Source organism: Mus pahari, chromosome 12 (genome assembly GCF_900095145.1).
Source record: "Mus pahari chromosome 12, PAHARI_EIJ_v1.1, whole genome shotgun sequence".
NCBI classification, from domain to species: Eukaryota; Metazoa; Chordata; class Mammalia; order Rodentia; family Muridae; genus Mus; species Mus pahari.
In genome coordinates this window covers 15275770-15286659 of record NC_034601.1, presented here as the reverse complement: position 1 = coordinate 15286659, position 10890 = coordinate 15275770, and the positions used below count along the sequence as shown (strand labels likewise).

General features: G+C 42.0%; 1 protein-coding gene and 1 pseudogene across 1 annotated transcript in view; one reads left to right on the top strand and one right to left on the bottom strand.

Moving 5' to 3' along the window:
- Positions 1-3910: 3910 nt before the first annotated feature.
- LOC110330013 lies at positions 3911-4586 on the bottom strand (annotated as a pseudogene).
- Positions 4587-9398: 4812 nt separating this feature from the next.
- Positions 9399-10890, top strand: part of Lamp3 (lysosomal associated membrane protein 3) — a 41447-nt gene continuing 39955 nt past the window's right edge. The window contains exon 1 of the mRNA XM_021210091.1: positions 9399-9553. Within this exon, the coding sequence (XP_021065750.1) occupies positions 9505-9553 (49 nt within the window). The 5' untranslated portion in view covers positions 9399-9504. The remainder of the gene's footprint in view (positions 9554-10890) is intronic.

The following is a 10890-nucleotide window of genomic DNA, read 5'->3' as shown; positions in this document are numbered from 1 at the left end:
TGATGGCTGAGTACGCCATCTTCTGCTACATATGCGGCTAGAGACACGAGCTCTGTGGGTACTGGCTAGTTCATATTGTTGTTCCACCTATAGGGTTGAAGACCCCTTCAGCTCCTTGGGTACTTTCTGTAGCTCCTCCATTGGGGGCCCTGTGTTCCATCCAATAGCTGGCTGTGAGCATCCACTTCTGTGTTTGTCAGGTACTGGCATAGCCTCACAAGAGGCCGCTATATCAGGGTCCCTTCAGCAGAATCTTTCTGGCCTGTGCAATAGTGTCTGGGTTTGGTGGCTGATGATGGGATGGCTCCTCGGGTGGTTAACCCATTTTTTAATGTCACAGCTAGTTGAGAGTTTAATACTCAGGGATTACTTGAGACTTGGGGAGAAACTGGTTTATTAAGCCTTTTACCACTGTGCCATCAGCTAGGCATGAGTTAAGGACTCTTTGAGCACTTCATTTCCTTAAGATGCATAGGGAGCATGTCTGTATTCATTCTCCTTTTATACTGGTCACAATCTGTCCTCTGAAATATTCATGACCTCCCTAATCAAGGGTACAGATAACACATCAGAGCTGTAGGATCCTTTGAGAGATATCTCATAGCCCTCTGGAACCTAGTTGGCTTATACATATGGGCCAATTCTTTACATCTATGCAGTGTTAGTATAGGTCTCTATGTATGGTTACTGAGTGCCCAGAGGTCAATTATAACACCATTAAGGAACAATTCTTGATTTTAAAATGTAGCTGTTGAATGCCACTGAGATAAAGCTTGACAGAGATGCTTTTTTTTAAAAAAAATAAAGCCTAATGTAAGATCTTGTTTATTAGTACCTGACACACTTAGTAGAGAATAAAAACAGTTATTTTGATAAAACATAAAACCTTTGTTCTGTAAGCAAATTCATTACATAAGGAAAGCTGGAGGTACAGGGCTAGGTTACACTCCCAACCTGCAGACTTGGAATAGCAGAGCCTAGAGGATCACCTTCAGATGAGATCAGCAATCTATGAAGATGTGGCTGTAACCTGGACCAGGGCCTTGCATGGCCTGAAAGCCTGTTTCTTTTTCAAACAATAGGGACTTTTTTCTTAAGACCACATATAGAATCAGGGTGGAAAGAATGATTTATCAAGTAACAGCTTGACTAAACCTCTTTAACTATTTATCCCTAAATTTTAGCCTTAGAAAGCACCCGTATAATTTTAGTTATATTATAAACTAGAAAGAATTTGGGGTAGCTTGGAAGTCTCCATTAACATGTCCACTTCTTCATAAGCCAATCACAGCCATGTAAACAATATAGAAAGATAAGTACATGTAAACATACAACCATGTATGCTGTGGTTTGGTTCTTTGTTACTGTGATAAGACACTGACTAAGAGCAACTCTAGAAGAAAAGAATTTATTTGGTCTTACAGGTTATAGTGCATCATCATGGGAAGCCAAGTCAGGAACTCAGAGCAAAACAGAACCTGAGTCAGAGACCATGGGGACCACTCACTTTCTCTGGATGTTCATGTAGCATTTTTACACAGTCCAAGCCCATCTCCAGAGGGATGCCACTGCTCACTGTGAGATGGGCCCTCCCACATCACTTGAATCATGAAAACACCACACAGACATTCTCATAGGCCATGAAGACAGTCTTCCAATTGAAGGCCCCTCTGCCCAGATGAGTTAGCCATGGAGATTAGCCAACACAATACACAACAAATAGATGTTTTAAAAAAAAAATACCAAAAGTTTTGTATCATTTGTCAATTTTTAAGTTAGTAGCCCTAAATCCAAATTTTGCAGTTAGTTTTAAAAATATGATTTTTAATATAAAGTAGAAGACTGGGTTTCAAAGACATGAAGCCTAACCTGGTAAGAGTTTATGCATGCTGAGAAGGAACCAACAGCTTCCTTTTAAAATTAATACTTTCTTTCTCTTTAGCTTAGATTAGACAAGCTAAGAATCTTGAGAAACAGGTTTTTGAATTACAACAGAACAAGTAGTTAGAAAATAGCCTTTGCCTTTTAAGGATAAAAGCTAGAATTTTATCAAAATATAATGTTCTAGTTATTATTATCTTAGGACTTAATAAGAGCTGCCTCTGTCATATATGGGGCAATCTACTCTGCTTATAGGTGCTAATTTTTACTGTTGGCATGGTAGCTCCTAAATACCCACCATGAAAAGGAAATTAACAAAGAGAGTCAGCAGACATATATGCCTATGATTTTGCATATATTACTGCCTTAATATAAAGCTCATATTTTAACATTTTAGGTTAGTATTTTTGAAGTCTTAAGCCTTCAGGTGAGTAGTAGACATGGTTGGGAATTCATTGAAGATTCTAGTCCTCATGGCCCTGCATTACTGCCTGCCTCAGTCCCTTCTACAAACTTTTGGGTGATACCCGAAGTCACCCAGCCAGTGACACCAGCCACGCCAGGGATCACATAGCCATACTTGGTGAGGACCCAGGTAGGTTAGATCCTCTCTCTCCTAATTCTGCAGCTTCCACCTGCTCAGCTCAACCTCCCATCCAGTCTCCATTCCTTTGGAGCTTCATACTGACCTCAGCCCTGTTTCTCACCAGTGACCCTGTAGCCACCGATAGAGGGACACAGCAGCGTAGGCCCAGATGGGCTACCTGGGCTCTCTTTTCCCTCCAGTTGCCCATGTCACACTCAACATTCAGGGTTTCCCTGGAACCCACATCCTGTGCCCACCACATCCAGTCTAGTGAATTTCTTGAATCCTAGTATACTCATGCCCCATTCTATTCAGCAGGCATAGCCCAAGCTGCACCAAATAAAATATCCTATTTCCAACTTGTCCTCCTGGGAGCATTTTAGTGCTCCATCCTGTGAGCTTTCGAGAGAGCAAATGAGAAGCTGAGCCTTGGTTTTTTTGTATTTGGATTTACTTATTTTTATTTCTTGTGTATGTGTGAATGCCTGCAGGTATGTCTGTATACCACATACATGCAGTGCTTGAGAAGGCTGGAACACTGATCCAGAGCCACAGGCAGTTGTGAGCCACCATGTTAATTTTGAAGACTAGACCTGGGTCCTCTGGAAGATCAACCAGTGCTCTTAACTCCTAAGTCATCTTCACAGTTCCATAACTTCTCCTTACCCCCTGCCCCCACTTTTATTCTCATAGCATAGGATAGGACCCAACTGAATTCTAATTCCATCTCTTGAAAAATCAGGTTTGCCTCTTTATGCTTAAATTCTTTTATCATTAATTTTTCAGGATGGAGTTAAACACAGGCTTGTAAGGATAAACATGGAGATGCTCTTAGCCTTTGTACCAAGTTCTCTCTTAGCATCTGATCCTCAGCCGTAGTTATCCATCATCCTCTGGAAGACAAGAAGATGAGCCCAGGCCTTAAGCGTGGCTTTAGAGAAGATCCTCTGCTATTAATTGAAATCGTGAACTTTGGTTAACATTCTGGGGTTGAACGTTAGGAACGTGCTTAGTTTTAAGGAATAAAAAAAAAAAAAAAAAAAAAAATCGCTGGTTTAAAAAAGAAGTTAGTTCACCCGTTTAACATCTTTGCCAATAGGAAGAACTGTCCTGGAATCAGCAGGATATACTATAGTTACATTCTTCCACCTAGCGGGTAATACGAGAAAAGGCACAATTTTGTCTTCAAATTCTAGTTTACCAAAAACATTTATTTTGTTAAGGCTACTTTATTTATTTGGGGTGCAGGGAACTTTATTGACGGTATTCAAGAGAGTAGTGAGGGCTCCCTAGGGCCCTCCTGTTATTATGCTGGTCTGCGATGGAAACCGTGAAGGGAGATGCTCAATGTTAGGGACCCGAGTTGGGATAGGGACTACTCACTAACCGACAGCCTCTCTCTTGCTCTCAGTGTCCTTGCTGGGGTGGGTGGTCCAGGGTTTCTTACTCCTTGGAGGCCATGTAGGCCCTGAGATCCACCACCCTGTTGCTGTAGCCGTATTCATTGTCATACCAGGATATGAACTTTACAAAGATGTCATTGAGAGCAATGCCAGCCCCAGCATCAAAGGTGGACGAGTGGGAGTTGCTGTTGAAGTCGCAGGAGACAACCTGGTCCTCAGTGTAGCCCAGGATGCCCTTCAGTGGGCCCTCAGATGCCTGCTTCACCACCTTCTTGATGTCATCATACTTGGCAAGTTTCTTCAGGCAGCATGTCAGATCCACAACGGATACATTGGGGGTAGGAACACAGAAGGCCATGCCAGTAAGCTTCCTGTTCAGCTCTGGGATGACACTGCCCACTGCCTTGGCAGCACCAGTGGATGCAGGGATGATGTTCTGGGCAGCCCTACTGCCATCATGCCCCATTAGTGGGATCTTGCTCCTGGTAGATGGTGATGGGCTTCCCGTTGATAACAAGCTTCCCATTCTCGGCCTTGACTGTGCCATTGAATTTGCCATGGGTGGAGTCATATTGGAACATGTAGACCATGTAGTTAAGGTCAATGAAGGGGTCGTTGATAGCAGCAATCTCCACTTTGCAAAGAGGAGAGCAGACGGCAACCCTGGTAACCAGGCGCCCAATAGGGCCAAATCTGTTCACACCGACCTCCACCATTTTGTCTACGAGACGAGGCTGGCCCTGCACAAGAAGATGCAGCTGTCTCTGGAACAGGGAGGAGCAGAGCGATAAGGCTACTTTAAATTCACTGACATGTTTATTTGGTAAATTTTATTCAATATGTTTAATCAGAATTACACATTAGAACTATAAAATTATTAAAACTATATTCCCTTATCCATGCAGGGAACCATGTGGTGTGAGCTACAACATTTGTCTACGAAGGTCTGTGGTTCACTTTTCCTCTCACCCAACCCCAATTAACAGTCTACTTATTTGCCACACAGTCTGGAAGTGACTTCAAAACTCAGAGAACATTTCTTTTGCCAGCTGCTGGCTTTAGGGACAGTCATTCTCCACATATTGCAAGAATGTACTTATCATTTAAAAGTTGCTGTTATCAAGACAATCAATCAATCAAACAAACAAAACAAAACCCCATAAACCACTAACCACCACCACCAACCTGTCAAACCTTTCCCCCTCCACATGTGGTGTGTGTGTGTGTGTGTGTGTGTGCGCGCGCATGTGCGCTAAAACCATTTGACACTTTTATAACTGGTTTATTATATCCTGAGAGTATATGAAGATGAGGCATGGCAAGTGAATTCTACCCCAAAATAAGTATGCTAGTGTACTCGAAAGACCAGAGCTGCCCAAAGAGCCTTGCTTCAGTTTTACTGTGGCGATTACTAGCCATAACCATCACAAGTATTATTTATTGAATTTCTATGATCAACAGGGATCTCGTTTTTCTGAATTATAGCTAATCTTCTTACCAGCATTGTAAACTAGGAATTATTGTGATTTTAGAGATTTTTGTTTTTAAAAAAGAAGATGTATAGTCCAAGAGAATAAATGACATCTCTATTGAGTGGCAATGAGACGCAAACCCAGATCTGCTGATTCTGAGCAGTGGAGAGTGGCTGCCTCTCTGCTCACCTGCGTCCATTCTGGTGACTGGAAAGATCCTGATGGAGACCGTGTGCCTTCAGTGCAGCTAAAGCCTTTATACCCAAGACAGGGCAGTAGAACCTATGTCAGCGAATCCAGGAGAGGACTAAACATGTAGGTGACTTAAGGTACAGCAAAGGCAGATTAAGAACTAGCAGGGGCAAGGCAAGGGAGGGGCCATTGTGCAGAGGTCAGGACCCACTAATGATCTTTGGCCTGATGGTCAATAACTGTCATGGACTAGATGCTTATGAGATACACCCTTCTCCCCGTGTTCCATTGGTGCTTGGACTGCAGGGTGCTCGCCAAGATTCACAGGTTCTGAGAATCCTGGGTTTTCCAGGAGCCATGGTGTGACCAGGTGAATAGAATATTGTCTCTGTACCAAAGTCACAGGGGGAACTGAGGTCCAGAACATTTGGATGTTGAGATGTTGTGACTTCCCTCGCCCCACCTCCTGCATCATGTTTTCAGCTCTATTCTGTAGAATAGAACAGACATTGTGGATGGGAAGGGACAGGTTGAGATAGACAAGGGCATCACTGAGTGTAAGAGGAAATACTGCCCTATATGTTTTCATTTTAATTTTATTGACCTTTTTTCTATTGGGATATAAAATGTGTACTTCTCAATGAAAACCTAGTTCTAAACCAGCTTAGGGTCTTATGGGTGTCCCGTTTATTTCCACGTTCACAAAGGAGGTGGAAGAGCAGTGAAGGCCACTGGTTTCTATTACTGAACATCGTAGTTTTTTTCACTGTCTCTGTCACAAGTGGCACAGATAGAGGGAAGTGGACTCTGAGTCTCAGCAGAGCTTGGAGGTTCTTTCTTTTTTATAAGTTTAATATTTTTTATTTTTTAGAGTGGACATGGCCAACATAAGCCCTGGAATAGTTGAGCTAAGTGCCTGACAGCCCTTCTGTTCTTTGCCCTGGCCTTCACTCTGATTTCTCTCCTGCAGGGAGTCAGTAAGAGCAAACAGTGCTTCCATCTTGGGGCATCCCTGCCCCCAGGGCTCAGTCTTCTAAGTAGCGGGAATTCCATAGGCCTGCATTTCTATAGTTGCCTACCAACTCTTCCCTCCTTAGGATGAGAGTCACCAAGGTGGACTTGCACCCTGTCTGTCAGCAGGTGGCTCTGTGCCCCAGCACCTCAACATTGTGTGTGTCTTTCTGGATCAGAGGGTGGTAACAGAGGACAAGGCCCCTTGCAGATCTTTCAGGAAGACTGTTTTCCCCCATCTTCACTGATGTTCCTGACATCAGTAGACACCAGTGTAGGACAATCACCTAAACATGTCTCATGTAGCATTTCCTACAAGGGGCAAACAGGACTGAGCCAGGTTCCTCTACTATCATCCCTCACCAATTTCACAAGTATGGATTGGCTATTTATAGGTTTAACAAGGTCTCCAAAACCCAAGTAACTTAAACCTACAATCGATGATCACAGTTTTCAGTGGACAGCTAAGTAGTTCTGGGTGTCTTACTAGGATCCAAGAAAGCAGCTAGCAAGCATTACTTGTCTCTGGAACCCCACTTCATCACATCCTGCAAATTGGCTGGAACTTGTCTTTCAGTTCCTGGGTTACCTCAGGTCCCATCCAACCCAGGATGCAGAAAGCGCTTTACATTTTTTTTTCTTTAAGATTATTTCTTTCACTTTTGAGATTATATTTAATTACATCATTCCTTCTTCCTTTTCCTCCTTCTAAATCTTCACATATACCTTTCCTTGTTCTGTTTCAAATTCATTACCATGTTTTTCACTAACTGTTATTGTATGACTTGAGTTTGTGTTCATTTTCATCAGGAGTGAACGGTGACCCGGGAGTTACCAGCTAAAATTAATCCTTTCCTCTTCTAGTTGCTTTGACCATGGTGTTTATTAGAGGAATTGAACCCAAGTGTGAAAATGTATTCTTCTCAAATGCATAGCTAAAGTTTAGTAAGCTAACCCATTGTGTTATGGGAAATGTGTCATTCCTCTCCACCAACAGATTAATAGGTAAAAGACTCCTTTGCCTTGAAATATGACTATATTTGGAGATGGAGTCTTTGAAAAGTAAAATGAGGTCGTAAGCATAGGCATAAGAAGAAGAGAGCAGAACACGGGCATGCACAGTGGATGACCATAGCCTCCAGCCTACTAGACTTAGAAGAAATAAGCCTAGTGATAGATTGACCTCAGACTTCAGACTATCTGAACTTTAGGAAAGTAAATGTCTGGCATTTGAGTTGCGTCATCCATGGTACTTCAATGTAAGAATCTATAAAACAAATACAGTCACAGTCTTGGTCAGAAGAGAAGTCTCAAAAATTTGTAAGATTTAAGTTCTAGAACTGTTTTAACCATAAAGTTAAACTAGAAGTTAATATAAGATATATAAAAATGTCTGTATATTTATAAACTAAATAACACATATATAGAACTAATTAAAATGAAAAAATATATTTAATCCCAGAACTTCTTTAACTCTGCTGTGGTCTCTTGGCTTTTCATCATTATTCTGTAGTACACACACACACACACACACACACACACACCCTCCAATATGAGGAAACAATGAATATCACAGTGGCATGGCTTGCACAGAGAAAGTACTCTAGGACTATTCCACAACTTTGTGCTTGAGAAACTGGCTGGCAAAAGTTTATAGAAATGGTCTCAAACTATTACATAAAGAGAAGACATAGCAGCCTTATTTATAATAGCCGGACGCTGGAAAGAAACAAGATGTCCCTCAACAGAAGAATGGATACAGAAACTGTGGTACATTTACACAATGGAGTACTACTCAGCTATTAAAAACAATAAATTTATGAAATTCTTAGACAAATGAATGTATCTGGAGGATATCATCCTTAGTGAGGTAACCCAATCACAAAAGAACACACATGATATGCACTCACTGGTAAGTGGATATTAGCTCAGAAGCTCAGAATCCTTCTTAGAAGGGGGAACAAAATACCCATGGAAGGAGATACAGAGACAAAGTTCGGAGCAGAGACTGAAGGAATGACCATCCAGAGACTGCCCCACCTGGAGATCCATCCCATAAACAACCACCAAGCCCAGACACTATGGCAGATGCCAATAAGAGCCTGCTGACAGGAGCCTGATATAACTGTCTCCTGAGGGCCTCTGCCAGTGCCTGACAAATACAGAAGTGGATGCTCACAATCATCCACTGGATGGAGCACAAGGTCTCCAATGAAGGAGATGAGAAAGTACCCAAGTAGCTGAAGGGGTCTGAAGCCCCATAGGAAGAATATCAATATGAACTAACCAGTACCACCCCCCCCCCCGAGCTCCTTGAAACTAAACCACCAATCAAAGAAAACACGTGGTGGAGCTTGTGGCTCTACCTGTATATATAGCAGAGGATGGCCTAGTTGGTCATCAGTGGGAGGAGAGGCCCTAGGTCCTGTGAAGGTTCTATGCCCCAGTATAGGGAATGCCAGGACTGGGAATGGGAGTGGGTTGGTTGTGGAGCAGGGGAAGGGGGAAGGGGATAGGGGATTTTTTTTGGAGGAGAAACTAGGACAGGGAATAACATTTGAAATGTAAATAAAGAAAATATCTAATTAAAAAAAAAGAGAGAGAGAAAAGATCCATCTCTTAAGGGAAGGAGCTTCCCCAGATCTGCCACCATTCCTGGAAAAATAATTTCTGTTTCCCTCCACCCTAACCAGCCCCACCCACACCTTCGTATCTTTCAAACACTCCAGGAAGAGGTAAGTGTTTACTTTCTCACTATGAGGTGCCCGTGGCTTCCCTCCTGGTGCAGAACAAGGCTTGGCTCTATAAGCTACCTCTCATGACGTGAGATCAGTTTCCCTGCCATAAGTGGATGAGCTTGATGTTCCTTGGTGTTCTGTGGATCTGCCCTGAAGTTGAATCCATTCCTACAGTTCAGAAGACCTGAGCACACAACAGCACTAGAATAATCTTACCTGTCATGCCTGGGCAGATCTCTGCAGGAGCTCTACTCTTCCTGTCCCTGACTGGTAAGTGACACACCCAATTTTCTGTGGTGGCCATTCTTTATCCATTTCTCTTAAATCTAAATGCATGTATGTGTCCTGGACCAAGGGTGAAGCAGGGAGGGCTATAGGGCTATAGATGCTGTTTCTGCTACTACAGGTATTTAGTGTGAGAACATTTAAAATCTGTTATCTTACATAGGTGGGGCAGACCTATTTTTTTCCAAGGGCCTTTATGGTTTGAGTGGAATTTCTGTGAGTTAGAATAAGTATCGATACCAGAAGACACTGCCTATGTCACCTTCATGAGTACAGATACCATATCAATGTGAGTTTATAAAAATCAGAGAGGTAGCCTTGGAAGCCAAGCCCCCCCCCTTTTTTTTGTCTTTTTTTTAAAAAATTGTTTTATTAGATATTTTCTTCATTTATATTTCAAATGGTATCCCGAATGTCCCCTATAACCTCCCTGTGCCCTGCTCCCCTACCAACTCACTCCCACTTCCTGGCCCTTGTCTTCCCCTGTATGGGACAGCTAGAGAAATTACCCAAGGAAGCCAAGCTTTAAACGGCTGTTTAAGTACCTACTCTCACTAGAGTATGCGGTGTGAAAGATAATGAGTTCTATCAGGTTCTTGTTCTATTCTACTAGCAAGTGTACCAAAACATTTCCAGTTCCTCCTACAGCTACTGAGTTTAGCTTGTGAGATCACTGACTTAGTCTACACTCCACTGCTTACGTAGAGTGGAGGACACTGTGGCCTTAGTTGTTACATGAATCTTATGGAAGCTGTGTGGTCATGACAGCTGCCTTAATCCAAGTAGTTTTTGTTTGTGCCATGCTTTCAGAATTATAATTTCATGCTCTCAGAAGTACGGAAAAAATGACTGAATTTGGGAATGTAGTACAATAGTTGTGTTAGCTTAGCATTGGATCCACTAGCATTGTGGGAATAACTTCCCACAACTTAATGTTTTAAGCTAGAAGCAAAAGTAAAAATTGCTGCCTATGTACACACTCTCATCCCTGTAGAAGTAAAAGTAGGATTAAAGGCTCCTTACTACAAAAAACACAGGCTCAGCTTATAATTAAACTTTCATTGCTAAGGAGGAAGAGGCAGGACTTTAAATATTTATGTGTGTGTGTGTTTAATACATTAGTAAGCATTTTGTCTTTGTTATTACAATTTCGTGTTCTTTTCTAAGTGATACATTAAGTGCACACATTTGTTTATTGGCTAGTACTTACCTATGAGAAATGAAAATTTTCTTCTTCTGAAATTAGGTAGCATCACTTTTTCTTCTTTTTTATTATATTTTCATTATTTAAAACAAGTTTTTTTTTATTATTTTCTTTATTT